The following is a 26,040-nucleotide window of genomic DNA, read 5'->3' as shown; positions in this document are numbered from 1 at the left end:
AAAATACATATCTATGTACATGTATATATATATTTATTATTTATATATATGAAAACCTTTATATATATATAATCTTATAAATATAACCTTTAGATGGATGTTACTAGAGTGTACTTTCTATACATATTTTGAACATTTTCATCCTTAGCTTTAGGAAATAAGCATCTGTTTTATCAATACTAAAATTAGAATCATTATAATTTTCACCTTACTTGTAACAGTTTTTAAAATAGTGAAATGTCCGCCCTAGGAGTAGATGACATATTTAATAAGATATATAAGGAAATGCTTACCTGTTTTTTGTTTACATATGTTAGCCATATTAATGAGGTCTCTAATATTTTAGGTCTAGTTCTTTAATACTATACACCTTAATGTTAGAACATTTCTATTCAAAATTGATATAGTTTAATCAATGAAAGAAAGTGTGGTATACATTTTAAAAATATACATTCCATCTCTTTTGCAAAAAAATTTTTTAATGTTTTTGTTGTTCAGTTTTGGATGACCTTTGTTAAAACTATTAGTAAGTATTCCTGAGATTGCAAAAAAGTTAACACAAATATTTATACTAAACATTGCCTAATATTGGCAATAAAAAAATGTGCAGCTCTGAGTAATAGTTAAGACAATTATTTGACTGAATTCTCATAATCGAACTTTTATTGAATGCTTAACATGTGGCAGGTACCATTCTCTGCATTTACATTTTTAACTCATTTATTACTTACAACAAACCAATGAAGTAAATACTATTATCTACATTTTTTCCGTTAATCAGTGGAGGCATATAGAGGTGCTACTAGTGGTCAGCGTAACCACAGACACAACTCTAATGTAAAGTCAAGATTTGAATCTAAACAGTCTGGATGCAGAATTCAAATTCATAACTGCTGTGTTGGGTTGAACTATATGCCTCACAAATATTTGTTTCCATTGGAAAAATAAGTTACTTTATATTCTGTAAGAGATTAATGCTTTGCTAGGAATGATGTATTCAGAGTTTTAATGATACAACTAGTTTCTAATAGTGGCATATATTATAGAGTGAATCCACTTTGAGATATTTTAGGAGGAGACTAAGATATATGATGATTACTGTGTTTCTAGGTGATTAGTTGACATGATTCTAAGCATAAGTAAATTTGATCCTGAAAAGTAAAAGTCGCAACTTGGACTAATTTATGACGTGGCACAAGATTATGTTTACTATCCAAATGCCCCACATTATCTTTATGATTCTAGCTAATAAAAAACAAAATTATTGCTGGTGCTTTCCTTCTGCAAAAAACATGTGTACCTTTTTCTTTGGATTATTTCTATAGTACCTCTTCACAAAACCATGTTTCTATATGTTTTCTTGTAGCCACTCAGTAGGTCACTCAGTAGTAGGTCAGCTTCCAAGAAAGAAAAGAAAAATTGGAATTCAATGTCTCTTCATTTAATCAGAGATTTTAAATTCTATTTTCATTTTTAAAAGAAGATCATAGGCTTGCAGGTGCAAAACTAATGTGTGATATGGGCAAAATAAATGTCTTTATTCTTAGTTGTTACTTCACCCATTATTTCGGTGAATGAGTTTTTTGAATTCTAGAATTACAAACCAGTAAACAGATTACGCACATGCTTTATTTTTACCTTGTGGCAAACATAACAATAATTACATGTAATACATAAGTGCTAATTCTAGACATTGCTTGAAGTGTATAAATTTTTCTAATGATCATAGCCTCTTGCAATAGCATTTGATTTTTGCTAGTATAAAAATTTGAGTATTTTCTTTAAATTCTAGTTCACTGGTAAAAATTTAAACTTCACATTTAATATTATGTAAACCCTCTTTCTCTGCTTTAGAAATATCTATATTGTCATGATTTTATGCTTGAATCAATTTGAAGGTGTCAATTTTTAATACATTGGAAAGTTCTAGTATTGCTAATATTATGATTTAAGAAAATTTTCACTTTTTTTTTTTTACCACAGTTGCTCAGTAATATGTCATTCTGTTTTCTTAGGAACTTCCTGCACCATTACTTGATGATAATTGTAAAAAAGAATGTGATGAAGACATATGTAATCATAAAACAGAATCTAACATTAAGATGAAAATAGCTTGGCGTTACCAGTTATTACCCAAGATGGAGGCAAGTCAATAAATTATTTCTAAAATTTGCAAATATATTTGTTTTCATTTTACAGGATCTCTTGTGGTATACTTGTTATTCTTTAAATGTAATACAATGTATATTTGTTTATTTATTTATTTTTTGCGGTACGCAGGCCTCTCACTGTTGTGGCCTCTCCTGTTGCGGAGCACAGGCTCCGGACGCGCAGGCTCAGCAGCCATGGCTCATGGGCCCAGCCGCTCTGCGGCATGTGGGATCTTCCCGAACTGGGGCATGAACCCATGTCCCCTGCCTCAGCAGGCAGACTCTCAACCACTGCGCCACCAAGGAAACCCTATATTTGTTTATTTAAATAATTAGTTATTTCATTTGTAAAGTATCTTATCAAGATGACTTTTTCCCAGTTTTATTCTGAAATAATTGACGTATGTCACTGTATAAGCTTAAGGTGTACAGCATGGTGGTTTGATTTACATATATTGTGAAATGACTGCTAGAGTAGGTTCAGTTAACATCCATCATCTCGTATAGAGAAAATGAAAAGAAGAAGAAAAATATTTCCCCTTGTGATGAGAATGCTAGGATTTACTCTCTTAACTTTCCTATATATTATTCAACAGTCTTAGCTATAGTCATCATCATGTACATTATATCCCTAGTACTTATTTACCTTATAACTGGAAGTTTGTAACTTTTTTTTTTTTTTTTTCTTTGCGGTACGCGGGCCTCTCACTGTTGTGGCCTCTCCCGTTGCGGAGCACAGGCTCCGGATGCGCAGGCTCAGCGGCCATGGCTCACGGGCCTAGCCGCTCCGCGGCATGTGGCATCCTCCCGGACCGGGGCACGAACTCGTGTCCCCTGCATCGGCAGGCGGACTCTCAACCATTGCGCCACCAGGGAAGCCCTGGAAGTTTGTAACTTTTAACCACCTTCCTCCAATTCTCCCTCCCACTACCCTCTGCCTCTGGTACCCAACGTCTAATCTGTTTTTTCTGTTAGTTAATTTCTGTTTTATTTTGTTTTGTTTTTAGATTACACATGTAAGTGAGATCATACATTATTTGTCTTTCTTTGTCTGACTTATTTCACTTAGCATAGTGCCACTAAGTTCCATCCTTGTTGCAAATGGCAAGATTTCCTCATTTTTTATGATTAAACAATATTCCATTGTATATATCTCACAACTTCTTTATTCATTTATCCATCAATTGACACTTTGTAAATAAAGCTGCTATGAACATAGGGTTGCAGATACCTTTTTGAGTTAGTGTTTTCATTTCCTTTGAATATATTCCCAGAAGTGGAGTTGCTAGATCATATGGTAGTTCTATTTTTAATTTTTTGAGGATCCTCCATACTACTTTCCATAAACACTGCACCAATTTACAATTCCACCAACATTGCACAAGGATTCCCTTTTCTCCACATCCATGCCAGCATTTGTTGTCTCTTATCTTTTCCATGATGGCTGTTCTAACAGGTGTGAGGTGATTATTTTAACAACTTAACATTGTGGTTTTAATTTGCATTTCCCTAATGACTAGTGTTGTTGAGTGTATTTTCATGTACCTGTTGGCCTTTTTAATTTTGTCTTTGGAAAAATGTTTATTCAGGTCCGTTGTCCATTTTTAAATTAGGTTAGTGGGTTTTTTTACTATTGAGTTATATGAGTTTTTAAATATATTTTGGATATTAACCCCTTATCAGATAGATGTTTTGCAAAAAATTTTTCCCATTCCATAGGTTATCTTTTCACTTTATTGATGGTTTCTTTGGCTATACAGAAGCTTTTTAATTTGATATAGACATACTTGTTTATTTTTTATTTTGTTGCATATGCTTTGGGTGTCATATCCAAAAACTTATTACCAAGACCCATGTCAAGGAGCTTTATTCCTGCGTTTTCTTCTAGGAGTTTCATGGTTGCAGGTCTTACATTTAAGTCTTTAATGTGTTTCAAGTTAATTTTTGTGAGTAGAGTAAGATAGGGGTCCAGTTTCATTCTTTTACATGTGAATATCTAATTATCCCAGCACCATTTATTGAAGAGAATGCCTTTTCTCTGTTGACTATTCTTGGCTACCTTGTCAAACATTAGTTGACCATATATGCTTGGGTTTATTTTTGGGTTTTCAAGTCTGTTCCATTGGTCTATTTGTCTGTTTTTATGTCAGTATCATACTGTTTTGATTAATATAGCTTTATAGTATAGCTTGAACTCAGGAAGTATGATGCCTCCTGCCTTGTTCTTCTCTCTCAAAATTTCTTTGGCTTTTTGGGGTCTTTTGTGGCTTCATATAAATTTTACTAGTGTTTTTTTTCTACCTCTGTAAAAAATGACATTAGAATCTTGATAGGGATTGTACTGAATCTATAAATGGCTTTTGGTAGTATTAACATTTTAACCATATTAATTCTCCCAACCCATGAACATGGAATACCTTTCCATTTATTTGTGTCTTCTTCAATTTCTTTCATCAATGTCTTGTAGCTTTCAGAGTAGAGATCTTTCACCTCCTTGGTTAAATTTACTCTTAAGTATTTTATTGTTTTTGATGCTATTGTAAATGGGATGATATTTCCTAAAAATAAAGTTATGGTTTGTTTTTTTTTTTACCCAAATAGATTATTGCATTTCTTCCATAATCTCCCTATAGAATCTTTTATTCTAGGGTTGCAAGACAGAGTAAGTGAACTAATTAAGCCATTTCTATCTAATATAGTTGCCTATAAATATTCAATATAAGTAGTGGTTCTTTGGAATTACTGTTTTTATTCCTGTACATTTCATTTTCAACCATTACATTTTCAAGCTGTCTGGTAACCTCTCCTATCTAGGATAAACTAAGAGACAGGATGTGAGGGGAAATTTTCTGAGAAGTCAAAACACATGTCAGTAAATCTGCCTACTAAATAAAGCTTATGAACTCTGCTCCTGTTGAAGGCCCCTCCATTTGTTTCCTTCGTTCATTTTTCAGAACACTTTGAAGTCTACCAGACATTATCATACTGGTAGAAAAGTGGGGGAAATTCTATCTGAATAAGACAATTCCCATACTCCACACTTCTCTAGTCTTCCACATTGACATGAGTGTTACCTTTCCCAATTACAGAAATATGTTTATAACACCTCTTAACTGAAAATGCCTAATTTGGTTTCCTGTTTCCTGCCCCCTTCTAAATGCATGGCAGACTGTCAATCGCATTACCTTCCTGCCAACCTTAGACATAGCCTTAGAATTCTCTGCAGAATGTCTGGGTGGTCACTACCAGTTAATAAGAATTAGAATGTGAGATGAAACCCATTATAAACCCACAATGTGAAATATAAACTTCTCAAGTTGTATACAAGATTTATACCACCTAATCCAAGCCTACCTTTTTAGTCTGTCCTGTGTGTATATAAAACACTATATTCACCCATCCTATGAGGACTGCTCTTTGTGAATTGCTTGTATTTCTGCTGGTGATGCTTTTCGCTTTCTTATTCACCAACTTATCCTTCTCCAAGGGCAAATGATATGTAATTATCTAATTTCTTATATTTGTTTCCATAGCACCACATGCATTTTAAAGTACTTCTCTACATTGTTTTATAGTTAGTTGGTAGTATAATTCTTTTCTCCACCAGACAGAATTCTCTAGAGGACAGAGAGCTTGTTTTATTATATTTTCTGTTGTATCTCCAACACCTGTGTTAATGCCATTTATTCATTCAGTCAGAAAATATTGATTAAGCATCAACTGTGTACCAAGTATAAAATGTGTTGTAATAGGTAGATATTAAGCAATGGTAAATTGTTCTAATTTAGGTGGGAAAGCTATTTGAATAGTATCATTTTTAAGTGAGATTTATTTAAATGACTGTGAACAAACTACAAATAGGAGAGGGGTTATTTGCAACTCATAGTAGAATAAGGAATAGTCTACCAACTAAATTTTTGAAAACAGGAAAAAAAGTAAAAAGGAAACTTAGGTAGTCCTTAAACATACAAGAACAGATGCCAAATTTCAATTATAATAAAAGAAATGCAAATTAAAACTATACTGGCCTGCCATTTTTCTATTATTAGATTGTCAGTAATCTAAAATGTTTGGTAAGACACTAAATTAGCAAAGGTGGGAAGAAACTAGTACTCTCATACTTTGCTGGTAAAAATGTAAATAGGTACAGCTTCCGTGGAGGGTAATTTGGCAGTGTCCTTCAAAATTACAAAAACGTATACCCTTTGATTCTTTTGGAAATTTATGTCATGAATATATTTACTCAGATGTACAATGAATTATGTATGACCTACTTATGAGGCATTTTTTTTAATAATAAAAGATTGGAAATAACCTAAATGTCCATCAGTAAGCAACTAGTTAAATAAATTACAGTATATGTGGACAGTAGAAAACCATACATTTGTCTTAAAAAGTGAAAGGAAGCTCTATGTAATCAGAATTTGTTACAGGCATAGCTTAGAATGGGATTGAAAACTGGGTACAAGAGAACAGAATAAATGTAGTTATTCTGCTTGGGAAAACGTGAGTTAATTTACAAAGATTAAAACAGACAAGTAATGTAGGGACTAGCACTTGAGAACCCTAATAGCAAAGAACTTCATGCCTTTAATCTGGCTGATTCATTTAAGTAACTGGGCTTAAGGGTGACTCTTTTGTAAAGAGTGACTGTATTTCTAATTTTTTCTACTGGTATGTTCTGAAAGTCATTAAGAACGTAAGCTCTAAGTTGAATTTAGCTTTTGTGTAAAGACAATATACCAATTTAGTTTTAGATCATATAAAATACTTGTATCTTCCATTTCTTTTATTTTTACTCTTAGCTAGGTTTTGGTCTTTTCCTTGGTCACTAACATTCTTGAAGGGAAATTGTCAGTGAAAATGCAAGTGATTGAAACTTTAAACCTTTTTTTCTTGCTGCTTCTTATAAAATCTGTTTAAACTTGGGGAGAAAGTTGTTTCTTTATAGTTAATTGTCTCCTTCTATATTGTAATTACAGATGCCATTCCTGCCCCCTTTCACATATGAGTAAATACTGCTTGCTCTTTTTTTACTTTTAGAGTATGGTGTGCTTGCCGTTGTTATTATGGGGGTAAACTTCTCAGAGGTTACACATTAACACAAGCCTCAGTTTTCAAGGCTTACAGCTTCAGTGTTTTAAAAATTATGCTCTTACAATGATGTTCTCCAGATGACTTATTTTCCCATTTTCTTCAGGACTCCATTAAAATATCACTTTATCGGGAATGTCTTCCTTTGTCACTCTGTATAAAATAAAACCTCTCTCTCTTTCTCTCATCCCCTTTCACCACCATATTTCTCTTCAGGGTACTTGCCATCATCTAGCAGATAATATATCATCCATCTCCTCCTACTAGAGTGTGAACCAATGGGAGAAAAAAACTTTTACTATTTTGTTTTACTGGCATATGGTAGGTGCTCAATAGTTATTTGTTGAATACAGGAGTGAATGACATATAGTTTGTGAATTAAATGTTAAAGTGAGTTGAGTTGTATTAATTAATACACATAAATTAGCAGCTTATTTTGAATTTACAGTCAATGGTCAAACTTAAGTTTACTAGTATTTACAAGTAACTTCTGTCAAGTTTAGAAAATAGAATCATCTCTGGCTTCTTTGCTTTTCTTTGAAATGTCACTAGCATGTATATTTGCCTGTAACACAAATTTTATATATGATGATTCGCCAAGACTGAGTACACTTTGAGGATCACTCTTCACTATCTACTTTATAAATCCAGACCTTACCTTGCCATTATCATTTTAAAAACAACAACAGTAAAACCCTGGTTTTCTGTATTTTACTTGGGACAAACTATAGTTAACACTATTATGAGTAAAGATTAAACAAGTCGTCCAAAACATAATGTAACAGAAAGGTATTCGGTTGATTATCAGAGATGCCTCTTAATTCAAGTCATCACCAGGTCCTTAAGAGTGTAGTCATATTCCCATTTAGGGAATGCAAAAAAGGATAAGAATATGTACACCTAAATAAATAACAGTAGCTCAGTAAAGCATAAAGTAGTGCTTCTTCCTCTTGGAGGCGTGTGTAGTTTTTAGAAGCCTACCTTCCCTCATCCTGTGATTTTGATTTTCTCTCCTACATGGCCATGCCTCCTCCTTTCCTATCCAATCATCAAACCCTATTCCCTCTTCACCCCAAGAATTCATAGCCTACAGCATATTCTGAGACTTAAGTTTTTCAATATTGTAGAGCTCTACTACCAAGGCCTACCATGGCTCCAGCAATTTATGACAGCATATTAGATCTTTATTATAGTAAATCCTCATTACACTTTGAATTTCCATCTTACTGGTTCAGCTACAACAGTCCTGTGATAGATGTGTGCATGTTGTAGATGACAACAAATACCATTTTTCCAATAAAGCAATGTAATTGCAAAGGATAGTGATGGATCTTCTGATTCTCTGGTGAATCATGACACAATAATAATAATTAATAATATTTATGTAGCACTTTATAATTTACAAAATATTCATTTCCAGTATTGCATTAGCTTCTCACAACAGCCTAGTGAAATAGTTATTATTAGCTCTGATTTCTGGTGATTGAACTGAGGCTCAAAATGGTTTAGTAACCATTTGGGTTCTTGCTTTCTGTTATGCCATGCTGAGAAACAAAAAATGATAACAATAATAAGAAAATGTCTTATTTAGACTGTTTATTTGTGGTGCAGCTTTTCTCTGAAATTTTTCTTTCTTTCTAACATACTTAAGTTGGGGGATGGTATTGTTTTGTTGCTCTGTGCTCCTCCTGAACCCCCATCAGAGTTCATTCTCCTTTGGCATAATAAATTTTTACTGAACCATTCCATTTTACTCTCTTCCACAGTTGACAAAGTTAAAGAGTAGTTTATGAATGTGAAATAGAAGTTTTCATAATGTGAAACTAAAGCAACGTGTCTTATCAAACTGAGTAAATGGAATAGTTATTGCTGATAGTTTAATTTTTTTTAATGCATTTACTTCTTCAGGAAGTTGATAGGTTTTCATGGATTACCATTACTACTACTACTACTACTACTATTATTATTATTATATTTAATGACCTTTTTTTAGAGGAAATATTTTAAGTCTTTGTTTTACAATTCTAAGCCTCAGAAGATTTCACAGCATTCCAGTTATCTGATGATATGTTAATGCTATGTGTGTTGGGTAGAAAAAAACTTACAAAATTGTTTTTCCTGTAAGAGTATATTTCATTTTCATTTTCATCTTTTATTGAAGCATTAAAGTTTCTCATCATTAATAAAATGGTTAGTGTCTACCTTGTGAATATATTAGTTGCCCTATCTAATCCTAATTTCTAAAAAATTAATAATTTAGCTTTAATAAGAAAAGCTTCCAAATTTATTTTTACATTTTGATTAATTATTTGTGTTCTATATGTAAACTGTCACAGCATGAAATCAATTTTCTGCCTTGATTCATCCCAAATCTGAGAGTTCTGTCACTTTAATATTATAATTAGGAACATTGATAGAGACGGCAACTTAAAAAGCATACTTTGCTTCTTGGCAATTTAGCATATTTCTCAAAGTGCATAGGATTTCAAGAACCTCCAGTCCACTAATAAATTTATTAACTCAAACTTAAAAGAAGCGAAAAGTCTCTCTTTCTTTCTCTCTCCCCATGGCCAGTCCGCCAAAATAGATTATTCATGCTTATTTGATTCAGGTAGGCTTTTGCAAGCTTCCCTACTAGGCCTGGGAATGTGGTACATTGAGGCCTTTTCAGAGGCTTCTGACATAGACCAAGCTTTTATTGCATGGTGTTTTATTATTACCAAATCCTAGTCTCCACCCAGTTTGTAGGCACTCTGCTTATTCTTTTGAATCAGAAAAGGTTATCACCTACCTTAATCCATGCAGCAGTGTGGATTAAGGACACCAGTGTGCCCCAGGATTCTCAAAGAGGATCCTGGAAACTTCTTGTTTCTTCTTTTTTGCTGTCTTTACTAAATTCTATTGGGCCTTAGGGGGATTTGCATCTGAAATGGGCAACCTGGTGTTTTTCTCAATGAAGACATCAGATCAAAGTTCAGTTAGTCAAGGCCTTTCTAAAACATTAAGGGGGTTTGGACTTACACAATAAAAAGATGAGCTCTAGCAGAGATTGCAGTAAAAACATTCTGAACTATAATCCGGATAAAGAATAGATTATAGGCCAAAGAACAAACCTTGTTTAAATTGCTTTAGACTAATAACTTTACATTTAAAAACTTTACATCCTATTTTTAAGAGACAAATTTTAATGTGACATAATGTATTTGTCAGTACTTTTCGTGGCAAATAGATAAATCATGTTTTTGAAACCATACTTCTGTTTATATTGTATTGAAAAGATTAGATTAAGCCAACTGATAGGTCTCTTTCATTAATGAAAATAAACAGTACCTTATGGAGGAATGAATAGCCATTTTATCTAGAAAATAAATGTCAAACCCTCGGATTCTGAATCTGAGAATAATGTGTCTATTAGACTTTAATTTTTTAATTCTCTATTACTATATAATTTGATGTTTGTAGACATTTAAGAATATGAATTCTTGAAGTCTTAAAATGCAAATATCTAGTGTCAAACAAATGTCTCTTTCTTCTCTAAATTTCAAAGTTGTCAGTTACTTAGTAAAATAAGTTAAGAACCTACTGTGTATAATTCTTTAGTTTCTGTAAAGATTATCTAGTTTTGTCGAATGTTCTGAAACTTGTCTGTTTTGTAGCATTCAAGACAGTGGAAGTTAAGTAAATTTAGATCAGAGACTTTATTAGAAACTATTGCCAGATGGAATCTGTTACTAGTTCAACTTTGGGTAGAGGTATATTTGGATAGAGGTATATTTGAATAGAGATATATTTCTAATGTGCTGAATGAAAGAAATCAGCCAGAGTCCGTTCAAAGCAATGTAATAATAATGTTATATTACTGAGCTTCAACTATCCTATGTAATTAAATTCAACATCAATAGTTATTAGAGTTTATTATAAGACAGATAATTGGTTGGAGAAATTGTTAGTAGAGGGCACAAAAGAGGAATTATCAATGAACTAATGAATATGCCAGGTTTCTGATTTAACTAATAGAGCTTATGTGCATTCTCCCACTGTATCATGTACCTTGTTCCTATCTGGAATATCCCAGTATATTTTATACTGTTAGCTCAATTTTAAGTTTGTAAGAGGTTTTGAATACTATATATACACATGGTCTTATGAGAATTTAGTTTTAAAATGATGCTCAGTTTAATGTATGTAAATAGCTAGTTTCTTTTGGGCCCCTCAGCAATGAAATAATGTGGCTTAAGTTTTCTTTTCATTCTTAGTAACTGTAAATTTATTTTATTTTTAAAACTTGAAGTCTTAAATGTTAATTGAGTTATGTATATAAAATTTTTGAACTGAGGAAGGTATAGTAAAAAGGCAAAGAGGTGTTCAATTTCTTATCAAACTTAGGGAACCACCAGGAGTGAAGATACCTGGGAGATGTAAAGGTTGATTTCTAACTATCAATAGTTTATAATAATAAAGATTGTTGTATGCTTCTTTGAAATTTAATAAGTCTATATATATCAGCTCTTCCTTATTTGCATTAAAATGCATAAATATATCAGCATTTTGCTGAATGTAGGATAAATAAATTGCAGTTTAAAGAAAAATTTTTAACAAACAATATGGGTTTTCTTATCAGGTTAGACCAGTATCATCTTCAAGATTTGGTCACTATTATGATGTATCAAAAAGGATACCACAAGAACTAATTGAGGCTTCAAAATGGCATGGATTTTTTCTTCCAGAAAAAATATCATCAACTCTTAATTTAGAACCCTGGTAAGTTAATGATTTCAATTTACCACAGTCTTTGAAAGAATGCATATTTAAAGGTACATATCCTAATAAATGTTTTCTGTATAATATGTAACCTTAATTGTACATGTTTCATATTATTTCATTATATGTGGTTTTCTTCTTTTTCTCATCCTGTAACTGTTGGACCTACTATTACTCTTAATTTGCAACTTGAAAAATCTGGATACCAAATTTACAATACCTGCTGTTTTTATTTTCAATAAAATGTGAAATAGTTCTATATTAGGGTCTTTCAGCCCTAAATGCACATGGATACCTAAATATTGCTTATTGATAATAATAGTGAAAATGGTATAAAATCATGCTTTTGCTCCATGTTTTTTGATACATGCTCTTTCAGAAAGTAAACAAGTACTCTTTTCTAATATTTTATTTATTAAGGCTTTCTACTTCTAGTTATGCTGTAAATAAAATAATCTGTATTTTTTTAGATAACAAGAGAATTTAGGGTTTGAGTTTTGCAATGAAAAGTTTTAAGTAATAGAATAACAACATATATAGTGTTACTAATTGTATTAAAGCACAACTCTGAAAATTACAGTACTTGACATTGAATAATTTATAAAGTATTAGGAATATTTAATTTCAATTCTTATTGCAGTTGGATCAAGGGAAGGTAATTCACAGAATAGGTTGTTGCCTCTGTTTTCTTTCGCACTGTAAAACCTTTATTTTCAAAATGAGATGAGTTATTAAATGAAAATTTAATAGATAAGAAGTTGTGAATGGAAATGACTTAAAAATATAGATTCTCTTTCCCAGAAATATTACATGAAAATTTAGTGGAGACTATCCTATTTATTTTTATTAAATCTCTTTCCAAAAAAAATTATTTATTAGTGTATTCTCCAGTCCATATGGCTGGAGACTTACGGAAAATGGTGCTTTGATGATGCTTTAGTGTTAATAGCTGCCATTAATGAATGACTGCTATGTGTCAGTCACTCTACTACATACTCTACATTTGTTATCTAGTGTAATCCTCGTATCAGTCCTATAAAAGTTTGTACAGTATTCCCATTTTCCAGAAAGAGATACCAAAATTCACAGAGGTGATTTATCTGAGCCTCAACTATTAAGTGATCAAACCAGGATTAACCTAAGTCAGAAGATCCCTCTCTTTTTTTTTTTGCCTTACTGCTTCAAAGGACTTTGGTGTCCTTCACCTTTATCTTCTTGTGTTGTATAGTAAAGAGCACTGATAAAGAAATTAAAAATCTGGATTCTGGTACTGAGTTCATCCTACTGTTACTCTTGGGCAAATCCCTTAAATTCAGTGAAAATAAATATCCTCTTTTGAAAAATAGGGGCGGGGTATGGGGGTTCTAGGAGGAATACCACCTGTCCTTCCTGTATCACTAATATTTTATTAAGTTTGAATGATTATATTGATTATACTAGTTCCTAATTTTTGTCATTCACTGAACCAGACACATACATATACATATACTTGGGAAATAGGTCAAAATAGTGTTTCCATGATTTGTCAAATAGTAAATCATGGAACCCAGATTCAAAGTCAGTTCTTTCTGACTTCAAAAAATCTGTGTTAGCAGTAATGCTATCTGTACTGCCTCCATTCATGGAGTGCTTAGGGAAATGAAAAATGTACATTAGGTATGATGTAAATACATGAAAAATAATATAGTGTTACTTTTGTAATTTAAAAAAAAATTAAGGATAAAACATTCTTTAAGCCGGAAAGTACAAAGTGTTTTTCATTTGTTCAGCAACTAAAGAGAGGAGGGAATTAAAATTTGTCAATTTTCTGTTCAGTGTCAGGCACTGTTCTAGGCATTTGACCGTGGGATATCTCATTGAATCTTCCCAACAACCCTCCAAGAGAAGCAATATTATCCCCACTTTATAGGAAACTTGAGGTCAGAGACAATGAGCAGCTTTGCCACTGTTTCAGGCTCTGAGTGACTAAGCAGACACCCAAACCCAAGTATCCAAAACCCTCTGCTCTCTTTTCTGTACCAGGCTGTCTCCATTTACTGCTGCAGTAACTGTACAGCACACAAAGCTGGGCACCTGAAAAATTAAACCTTATTGGATGTGGAAATATAGTCTTTAAAGTATATTTTAAGAATATTTTTGAGAACTAACAGCTTTGCATGGAACAGGAAAATTTATAGATTTTAATTACCAGGGCAGTATTTCATTTCATAGTGGTTAACTGATAATTCATTTATTTCATATTAAACTTAAATGCTTAATTAAATGTAATTAAACTTTAAACATGTAATTAAATTAATTTTGAAAATGGGTACTTTACCATGTGAGATTTATTTTAATTTATGAAAAGCGTGTGCTCATTTCACTAAAATGAACTTTACTGGTTCATTTATAAAACAATAAAGCTAAGCCTTACAGTTGTCCTTACTTTTCCTATAATTAAGACTAGAGGATATAGCTGCGTCCCACTATTGTGTGTAAGGATATAATATATAATTTTATAATTTCTAAAGGCACTGTTGAAACATATAAAGATTTTTTTACAGTAAGAAAACCGGAAGGTCATTTAAAATCTGCACTAACTAATTTTAAATTATTGGTAGGTTTGCCAATGGAAAATGTTCATACATACAGTTTAAACTTTCAAGTTGAAGCCTAGGTATAAAAACCTGAGATGTATCACAATAATATTACCCAGATAATTTTGTTTTGATATTTCACTGTTATAAATCTGATAATCTCAATCATAAAGCAATGACAGAAAAACTGATTTTGAGAATAAGTTGGTAGTCTACAAATTTAAAATGAAGTAAGCTTTGCTAACAGGTATGCCCAAGCACAGTTCTGTTTCCTCACTAGAAAGATATTGTCATTATTTATTATTTATTAACGAATCTACTAACATACTGCTTATCCAACTGTTACAGACTGAATGTTTGTGTCCACCCCACCCCCTGCCAAATTTATGTGATGAAGCCCTAGTCCCAATATTTGGAGATGGGGCCTCTGGGAGTTAATTAGAGTTAGATGAGGTCATGAAGGTGGAGCCCTGGTCTGATAGGATTGGTGTCCTTAAGAAAAACAGGGAGAAACACCGAGCTCCCCACTCTCTTCTTGAGTAAACACCCAGGAAAAGCCATGTGAGCTCACAGCGAGAAGGTGACCATCTGCAACCCAACACTAAACCTGCGAGCACTGTGATCTTGGACTTCTAGTCTCCAGAACTGCAACAAAATTAATTCCTGTTGTTGAAGCCACCCAGTAGTTTGTTATCGTACCCCAAGCCAACTAATACACCTATAATATTATGAAATGTTACTTTTTAAATTATAGATATGTGAGATCTTGAATATTGAGTTTACATAAAGTTGGCAGTAAATAGAATGATTTTGTTTTGATATGTTTCTTTGAAATTCAAGATTTTACTTTGCATATCTATGCTAACAATAGCTAGTAGTAGCTAAAGTTTCGTATTAAGTTGAATGAACTGAATTCTGAGAGAACTAGTTATCTTTCTAGGAGAATTTCTAGGAGAAGAACAGTGGAAAGTGGATAGGAATATTACTTAAGATTTTAGGAGTCTTTTTTTTCATTTTTTTTTTTTTATCCTGCCAAGTCTCTTTACCAGAGTAAATGGAACCTCTATATAAGCCTCTGTAGTATCTTCCTAGACAAATTGTAGCTAAGCTTCCCATACATTCCTACTAGTATTCCTTTGTTCATACTTCTGTCAGAACACTAATCTCATTACACTTAATTATTTGTCTTGTCTATATTCTTATCTTCCCCCTCAAGCATTGGAAATCCTTGAGGAAAGGGTTATGCTTTTTTCATCTATTTATTCTCTGAATCTAGGACACAAGTGTTGAGTTGATAGTTGATGAATTAGTGAATCAATGCACAAAGTATAGTAAGAACTCAAATTAACTATAGTCTTGTTCTTAGCACAAAGATTTAGTGGGATGAAACTGGGTAACTGAAACATAGCCATGTAAGAGTATATTTTATTTCAAAAATACAGATCTCAGATTGAGAAGCAGAGAACCACAGTATATTTAGAAGTTACAAGCAGAAAATTCATTCACGAGAAAGGAATTTTGAAAGAGAACTTCTAGGTAAGATTAAAAGTTCAGAACAGAAGTCATAAAGTTATAGAAGTATACTATAAACTACTCTATTAAAAGGAAATAGTAAATGATATATCAATCAAATCTCAGAGCTAGGCGAAAGGAAGATGTAAGTGTAAGGAGGGATTTTACCTATCTTCCTATCTGCGGGTGATATAATTAAAGTAAAAAGATAGTATCTGAAACTTTAGAGGGAGAACTATTATCCTGAACCTCATTTTGACCAATGAAGAGAAGTGACTTGCTTATATGTTTGTCTTTATTTCTTCTTTCTGTCCTTCAAGGGGGCCTTTGGGTACATAGAATTTAGTTGATCATTCTAGCATGCTATTTTCATTGGTATCCATGTTTTTTGTTTTGTTATTTTCCACCTTATTCCCACATTCCTAATCCCAGTCATGCTCCCCATAGACATACTCTCTCTTATTTATGTGTCTCCTTCCATATTTCTATTCTTCCTTCAATAAAGTAATCATTGACCCTTGACTCCTTTCTCTCTCTCACTCCCTACATTCAATCTATAAGCAAATCATGTCAATCATATCTTCAATATATCCAGATCCTGATCACTTCTTGGAACCTTTACCTCTACCACACTAACCTAAGTCACCCACATTGCTTGCCAGGACTCTTGGAATAGCCTCCTAATTAGTCTTGCTCCCTGCGCCTTGGTGGCTCCTATTTTTCTCCAAAACAGCCCTCATGAACTTTTACACATCGTGCTGTCCGATAGAACTTCCTTCAAGGATGGCAATTTTCTATGTGCTGTTCAGAATAGCAGCCACTAGCCACATGCAACTGATAATGAACATTTGAAATGTGGCACTGAAATTTATATTTTATTTTAATTAACTTAAATGTAAGTAGCTGTACGTGACTAGTGGCTATCTTGTTAGACAGTACAGTTTTACAACATAAGTCAGCTCTTAACACTACTCTGCCTCAAACCTTTAATGAATTCTCATCTCACTCAGAATAATAAACCTATATCCTAACAGAGATCCATAAGGTCTACATGTCCTTACCTAATCTTATTGCTAGCTACCTCTCTGATCTCTTTGATTTCATTGAGGTTGGGGAAAAGGGTGAAGGGAATATCAAGAATGCTTTTCAGACATTAGAACTAGGATGGTACTGCTTACAGATATAAGTAGACATAAACATATATCTAACAATATTTATTGAACACCTTCTCTGACGTGAGCACCTTGTGTGCCCCTGAGTACCTTTTAGGAGCCTAGAATTATGTTAAGCTCTAGGTTTATTGTAATAAACAAAGCAGCTGTTATCCTTGACCATTTATAGGTTACAACTGAGCAAGAAAGCACACAATTTTTTTTAAAAAAACCAAGTAAACAAACAGATATATATGCCATTATGAATTGTGGTAAGTAATGTAAAGACAAAGAACACTTGCCATAAATTGAGTGGGGAAAATAAACTTTGAGTTGTGTTCAGATGAGGCCTCTCTGAAGACCTGAACCTGAGACTTGAAGAATAAGAATAAGAAGGTGGTCATACAAAGACCACTAAGCCAAGCAGTGTTCTTGGAGGAGGGAACAGCAGGTGTGTAAGAAAGTGAAGAACTTGGTGTTTTCAAGGACCTGAAAGGCCATGTTGCTGAAACAGAGTGAGTGATAGCAAGGGCTACAGGAAGATGAGTTCAGAGATAGGCAGGGGTCATACCATTCTTTTAAGAAATTTTTTCATGAAGGGGCAGAGAAAAAGCAATAATTGGAAGAGATTTGCGGTGACAAAAGTTGTTGTGGGTTTTTTTTTTTGGTTTGGGTTTGGGGGGTTGTTTTTGGTTAGGTTTTTTTTTTTTCTGTTCTGTTTAAATGTAAGTGGGAAAAAAATTCATTATAAAGGGAATGGATGAAGAGGTAGCAGCAGTTTCTAACTATATGGCATTGGGCAGATTACTAAATGCCTTAGGAAAATTCTTAAACCACTCACTACCTCTGTTACCTATCTATGAAATTGGTCTAAAAGTAATACTCTTTGAGCACTGCTTAGTACATAGGAAATACCAAATAAATGTTAGGGGGTAGTCAGAGTATTTTCTGGAAAAGGCAGGAGGTGCCTCAGAGCAGGTGTGGAAGGACTGACCTTTAAGATATAATAACATTTCCTCCACTGGAGGGAAGGAGGGAAGGGAAGCATAAGAGAACAGTGTAGATGCAAACAAATAGGTTTATACAGTTGTAGGCAGAGTCTTGAGTAACACTGAAAATATGGATGTCTTCTCTTTACTTAGTGAATAATAGGCAGGATCATCCACTAAGGAATAGTTACTTACCTCTTAGGAGTTTGGGTTAAATGGGAAGGTTTGAAATGGTTGTTTCACAGACTGGAAGAATACATGGACTGGAGAAGTATCAAATATTTATGGGGGTACCAGTCTGTCGGGTTGTGTGACTTTCTTGCATCTGTGCTGATTCCTGGGTGCAAACGGGACTGAAGTTTTGCCAGGTGCCATCAGCAGAAGGACAAAGAGAAGAGAAGTATTAAAAGGTGAACAAAATGATGGACCCTATACTCTAGGCTAAAGAAAATGAATTGATAACAGCTGCTGTTGATACGGGAGGAAAAAAAGAAAGGGTAGTAGACTGGCAGTGGACTAATCTTAATAGTGAGGGTAAATGAACAAAGCAAGTTACCAAGATTAGAAGTGTTGATTGAAAATAAGATGTTTGAATTAGGACTGTAAACCAGGTACAACATCTTCAGCTGATAGAGGGAAACGTCCAGAAGCTTGATAACAGCAGCTTAAAAAGAGAATGATTGGGGTTGGCTAAATATATTTTTTTTAAGGCATGGAGTTTTTTGTGTGTTTTGTTTTACTAGAAAGTAGGCGAGGAGGAGTGGTTTGAAAATGACACTGGAGAACAAAGGGGATGCCAACCAAATCTCCCAAATATTGAAGAAAGGAGTCTAAGCTGCAACTTTACTTAGTTAGTCTCAAGTGCCCACCACCCTCCAAAGGAAATCCGGTTATCCTTTGGAGGGTCATGGTCACTGTAGCTTTTATTAAGATCTAAGGCTGATGGTAGCTGTGGAGACTACAGCAGTGGCTGTAGTGGGGAGGTTGTGCAGCAGCTTTTTCTGCGTGAGAGACCTGGGGTGGTTACTGAGTTTAGCATCCAAGATAAAATAGAGCGAAAAAGCAGATTATAGTAATAGGACACAGAGTACAATCCTGTTTACATAAAATTTTAAGTAGCTTTTCCCAAATTCTTTTCTAACGCAAATTCAGTAGATGTTAATTTAGTTTCTTAAATATACTTAGTGATATTTGGTCAAATAAACCCATGAACGACTAAGCTAAATCTTCTTATACTGTGAAACTCAGTATATATCAGTGTTGAAAAGGCTATGAGAGAAATGCCAAAATTAAACAAATAAGTAGTTATAATAACCCAGTTTATTTTTTTATTGGTAAAATATTCTTTTCAGAATCAAAAACATTTTTATCAGCATACTTCTTAACATCCCACATATTTTTTCTCAGTAAGAGAAGGAAGGATTGACATAGAGAGATGTCTGAAAGGATGTTTATCAAACTGTTAACAATGTTCACCTTTGGGTGGTGGATTTTGGATTTTTTTTTTCTACTCCTTGTATGTTTTGTATATTTGGTTTTTTAAATTAATAATTTATTTATTTATGGCTGCATTAGGTCTTCGTCACTGTGCACAGGGGCTACTCTTTGTTGCAGTGTGTGGGCTTCTCATTGTGGTGGCTTCTCTCGTTGCAGAGCACAGGCTCTAGGCGCACCAGCTTCAATAGTTGTGGCAGGCGGGCTCAGTAGTTGTGGCTTGCGGGCTCTAGAGCACAGGCTCAGTAGTTGTGGCACACGGGCTTAGTTGTTCCACGGCATGTGGGATCTTCCCGGACCAGGGCTCGAACCCATGTCCTCTGCATTGGCAGGCAGATTCTTAACCACTGCACCACCAGAGAAGTCCTGTTTTTGTATATTTGAATTTTTATAATGAACAAACATCATTTTTATAATGGAGAGAGATTTCAAATAAGTGTGGAACGTATAATCATTTGAGTATAAAATGGTGAAATCTTTATCTTATATCTCACATCAAGCTATATTTCCGAAGAGTTAAAGATTTAAATACAATAAATTAAAATTATAAAAGTAATAGAGGAAAATTAAAGAGACTGTCTTAAACTCTTGGAGTAGGGAAATAACCGTGAGTATATCTAGTGGTTCTCCACTTGAAGGAATCAGAACTCTTTGGAGAAATGTTTGATTCAAAGGAAAGAAAAAGATAAACCTGTAACATCTTTTTATGCTTAGAAATGCTTAAAGAATGATGAAGGTATGTCAGAAGGATACAGAAGCCAGCTCAAAAGAACTCCCACTGGCTAAAGAAGCGGCAATTTGAGCATCAAAATATATAAATATAGTAATGGATTGTAACCCATTTAATGAAACAGGAAGCCACGAATACTTACAGACACAAATAAATGAATGAATGAGTGAGTTATTAAGGAACAAGTATTTACATAGCCTCAAAGTACCTCCCCACAAAATATTGACTACTGCAAAGGGGAAAGTATAATTTTATGGTGGAGAAGCCTGGCAGAGATCACCTTAATCAAATTAACGTCACCAGTAATGGGGCAAATTGAAATTATGTATCACCTGATAGCATGCAATGAGAAGAATTCAGCAACACTTCTGCGATATTCCTACCAACTACTCATAATTTAAATCTAATCATAAGGAAACCTCAGACAAACCCAAATTGGGAACATTCTACCAAATAGCTGGCCTGTAATCCTCAAAAGTGTCAAGACCATAAAAGTCAAGAAAAATCTAAGGAATTTCCAGATTGAAGGAGACTGAAGAGACAACTTGGGTGCAACATATGATTCTGAATTCAGTCCTTTTGCAATAAAGGATGATACTAGGACAAGTGACAAAACTTGAATGGGGTCTGAAGATTTGATTAAGACCATTTTTAAATTAGTAAAAACAAGTTGAGTGCCCTAATGCAAAATGGGCAAAAGATATCAACATGCTGTTCTCAAAAGAAGATATAGAAATAGCTAATAAAGCTAACTAATAATCAAAGAAGTGTAAACAAAAACCAAAGAGATACCATTTTTCATCTGTCAGATATTTGAAATGATAATACCTTGTGTTAAAGATAGTGTGAAGAAACACATGTCACTCGTGTTAATTGTACAAGTGTACATTGTTAAAACAATTCTAGGAAAGTATATCAAAAGTGAGAATGTACATTATCGTTGTTGCCATCATACAATTTATAGGAATCAGTAAAATTATTTCTCCTTTGGGAAAAAAATATAACTACTTGAGCAAATATTTTCAATCTGGACAGTCAGCTCTCTTTTCCCTATCCCATTCTTTACTTTGAGAAAAACTCATTTGGAGTTCAATTCCTCCTTAAATAGAGGCCCACGCATGAACTGTGGCCATATTCCTTTTGCCTTCCGCATTACTTAGCTCACTCCTGAAAGTGTTTTAAAAGACTTAATAAGTGAAAACACTAATTCAAAGAGATACATGCACCCCAATCTTCATAGCAGGATTATTTACAGTAACCAAGGTATGAAAGCAACCTAAGCATCCATTAACAGATGAATGGATAAAGAAGATGTGATATACATATACAATGGAATATTAGTCAGTCATTAAAAAAAGAATGAAATTTTGCCATTTGCAACATCATGTATGGAGCTGGAGAGTATTATGCTTAGTGAAATAAGTCAGAGAAAGACAAATATATGTTATCACTTATGCATAGAATCTAAAAAATAAAACGAATGAATATAACAAAACAGCAAGAGACTCACAGATATAGAGAACAAACTAGTGGTTAGTAGTCAGGAGAGGGAAGGGTGGAGGAGCAGGATAGGGATAGGGGATTAAGAAGTACAGACTGCTATGTGTAAAATAAATAAGCTATGCGGGAGCCTCTATGCGAGCATTTGACTTTACTGAGACCTCTGTACCATTGCCTATCATCTATCACCTGCCTTGATACACTCTTTCAGCTAATTAACCATCTTGATCCATGGTCAGTTTTTTTATCTTCACTTCCATGTCCTTCTCTGGCTTTGTCTCACTTGCTCAGCAAAACTACTATTCTGGTTAAATGGGACTCTGAGTGAAAAGACAGAAAGTGATGGTTGTGGGGAGGGAGTATATGAATTGAGATTATACAAGGATAGCAGTTATTGATGATGACAAGATCTAAGGTATGACCATGGGAATGAGCATTGTAGGTAGAATGGAGACAAGATCATTGGAAGAGAGGAGGTCAAGAAACTGAAAGGCCAGGGTGTTTGAAAGATGAGTAATGACCCAGAGTTGGAGAGATGACAGCAATAATGATGGATAGTAGGAGACAAAATTTAGTGACTTTTTTATATCAATAATTAAAGGAAATTAGAGTAATTGAACTGAATTATTTTTCATGAAAGATCATAACCACTGTCAGCAGTGTCCCTGTCAGACAGTGGATTGTTTCATGGATGTATGCAATTCTTCCATCTTCATGATCTTAGTACTTTCCCAGCTGTGTTCCAGAGGTTTGTGCTGGTCATAGCCCTCTTTTGTGCCCTTAATATTACATCTCTGTATATTCTTCTCTTGGGTGAGTATCCATAGCGAAGAGAATCAAATCCAGTGTTGTCAGGCGAAAAGCATCAGAAAAGAAAAATCAATAAATGACATCGTTCAGTGTAATAATAATGGAATTTTTAACTTGAAAATTACTTGTGAATAGACTTCACAGTCTTTGTAGTCACATGCAAATTATATGCTAATATAACTTTAGCTCAGCTAACTGTTTTAGTTAGTTGAAACATTTGATATTGTGCCTACTGCCTTATAAGTATGTCTCACTCTTCGTTATAGATGAATACCTGAAATATCTGTGTAAATAGATTTTTAGTAATACAAATCATATTTTCTCAGTGATTTGCATAATGTCAAAAATCCTTCATCTTTAAATTAATCATAATTGGTAGTGATAACAGTTTCTCTTCCTAACAAGTAGTTAAATCAATACTTAAATGCACCAGAAATTCTTTTTTTTTTTGCGGTACACGGGCCTCTCACCGTTGTGGCATCTCCCGTTGCGGAGCACAGGCTCCGGACGCGCAGGCTCAGAGGCCATGGCTCACGGGCCCAGCCGTTCTGCGGCATGTGGGATCTTCCTGGACCGGGGCACGAACCCGTGTCCCGTGCATCGGCAGGCGGACTCTCAACCACTGCGCCACCAGGGAAGCCCAGAAATTCTTATTTTTAAAAACCCACCAATGAATCATTTTAATGAGAAAAGTCATTCTTAAAAGAAAAGAAAAATCATCCTTGAATCATATAATTTTAAGTCAGAATGGACAACAGAGATTATCTAGTGTAGCTCCTTCGGTTTACAGATGAGAAAATTTTGAAGCCCAGAACAGAAAAAGTAAAGAATTTGCCTCACATCACACATTTTGCTACAGTTGTTGGAACAGATAGAACCAGAACCGAGATCTTAAGCATACTTTCCACTGTGCTATACGGGTATCTAGTTTGTATACTTGTAAATTTATGCTTTTCAATATTGAATTTTCTTAATAAACCATACACCAAGTTAATACTAGTGAGACCTATTGGTGAAGTTCTCACCAGTGCAACTAAAAGAGAAATACCTCCTTAAGACTGTACACCTGAATACTTTGACTTTATTGAATGGAGCCATGTTCAAACCTCATCTGAGTGACATGAGTGTATTTGAACCCACAGACTTTTCATTGAATCTGGATCTCACTGTGGATCTCACTCTAGTTTAACCAAAAGAACTTAACTCAAAATTTTAGAAAACTTGAATTTTAAGTGCCACTTCTGTTACTTAATTGTTGTATAGCCGTGGCCAAATCACTTGCCCCTGATGGGTCTTAATTTTCTCAACCATGAAATGAAGATAATGGCTATACTTACCTCACAAAGTTACCGTAATGATCAAATGTTGTGACAGTGATGCAAAAGATTTTGAGTATTTATTATGTGCCAGACACTTTGCCAGTTGATATAATTACAATCAGAAACAAATCCAAGAGCTTATTTTCTATGAGTTAACTTTTCACTTATCAACTAGTTAATTTCACATATACTAATTTTTTTAATTTACTTTTTCACAAATGAAATCTTGTCTCCTGTTACCTAAGTTTTTTTGTTGTTGTTAAATTTATTCTTTGATCACATTGATACTTTTATAAGTATTCCTTTGTTCACTGAGAAACTGCAAGGTAAATTATCTGTTATTCATTATCTACTTGATTTCTTTTCTAGGTATACATCTGATTCTTTTTCTTAGAGTAATGGTTTTTATCTTTCCTAATGAGACTGAATGACAGAATTACCTTTCACAGGAAAACCAATGCCATTTGTTGATATAAATTAAAATTCTCTGATGCAGATATCCATTAGACCTCTTACTGAAAATCAGGGGAGGAGGGATATTGATAGGCATGAAAGTCTCATTTTTTCTGTCAGCTTTTTAAAACATCTTAAACTTGGTCATCAGAATATAGGTTTACATTGGGTGATTGGATCCCTTTTATCCATATTTGTATATTAATATAACGAAATTCAGTCCTGTCAAACAACATGGTAATATAATAGCAGATACATGAATAATAATGCATATGGTCAATTTTATTTTTTTTAACTAAAGAAGGTTTTAAATGCTTAATATTTTAAAGGTAAAAATTAAAATTCTAATAATTTTTTTTATATTCTTTGTACTGTTATAGTTTTAATGACATTTTAGAATTTCAAGATAGATAACTTTACTATGAAAGTTGTTGAAAATTATGAAAATCGGGCAAAATAAAATATGTGATTTGAAATGTGCTGCCTTTGAGATATGTCGTAAACACTATGATAACCTAACCTTTGTGAAATGTTTGAAAACATTAATAAGGAAGCCAGAGTCATATTTGTAACTGGGTTTCCTTCTTGACAACTCCTGTTTTATGAGTTACTGGACTGCTGAACAAACAAAAAGGCAACATCCTCAAAATTAAAGGGGTTTAATAAAAAATTTAGGTGACAAGGTATTTATTTTCAGCAAAAAATATATATTACTATAAATATTGTTGACAAGGAAATTTATCTCATGGAGGTTAACAATACTTAGTATTTTAATGTTAATACCATATAAACTAGTTCAGTTTTAAAAGTTCTAATCCCATGTATCCAAAAATGAATATTCTCAGTATACATAAATATTGATTTTTTTTCCCATTTATTTTGTCATCAAAGTGTTCATTTTCCTAGAAATCTAACTAGATCGGAAAATTTACTTTATTATAAAGTTCTAATCACTGTTAGTGATTGGGTTGTTTATGTCAATGTGAAATAGGAAAGAGACTAAGACGTATTTCTCTTTTGTCTTGTTTTTGTTCTCATATCAAGAGAACAACTGCCCCCAAACCATTGAAGAGAATCTTAGACCTACTATAGTTATCTTAACAGGCTGTGAAAAGATGAAATGGATAAATGGTGGCAACTAAAAAGCTAAGAAGTAATTTATGTATGTGGTATTTAGTAGTATGCCTTTAGATAGCAAATTTACTACCAAATACTTAAGGCAGATTTTATCAGTGAACAGTTGGGGGGCAGAGGGAAAAATGCTTAAGAAACTTTTTGAACATATGAAATAATAATGGTCTTAGGTAGATTCATTATTGGTGGATTAGGATACACTGGATATGTTTTTGATCCACCCTCCTTTAACCCATATGACATTCGTCAAATGGTTGGCTGGAATTCATTTCATAATCTGGGACCTTGGAGCAGATTTTAGCCCCTGTGCAAAGCTAACTGACCCAGATAGGGATTGAATCTGCTGTGTTCAAACAGCAACGCTGTG

General features: G+C 33.7%; 1 protein-coding gene across 2 annotated transcripts in view; it reads left to right on the top strand.

The window, feature by feature from the left end:
• The window catches only part of ELP4 (elongator acetyltransferase complex subunit 4), a 243,473-nt gene that overhangs the window by 58,818 nt on the left and 158,615 nt on the right, over positions 1–26,040 (top strand). Inside the window, exons 4-5 of one of the 2 annotated variants that reach the window (XM_049714242.1) lie at positions 2,016–2,144; positions 11,863–12,005. In XM_049714242.1, the coding sequence (XP_049570199.1) occupies positions 2,016–2,144; positions 11,863–12,005 (272 nt within the window). The remainder of the gene's footprint in view (positions 1–2,015; positions 2,145–11,862; positions 12,006–26,040) is intronic. The other variant, XM_004263959.3, reaches the window with a different exon arrangement.

This window comes from Orcinus orca, chromosome 8, assembly GCF_937001465.1.
Source record: "Orcinus orca chromosome 8, mOrcOrc1.1, whole genome shotgun sequence".
Lineage (NCBI taxonomy): Eukaryota > Metazoa > Chordata > Mammalia > Artiodactyla > Delphinidae > Orcinus > Orcinus orca.
Note: the sequence above shows the minus strand (reverse complement) of the source record. Positions and strands in the feature narration are given on the sequence as shown.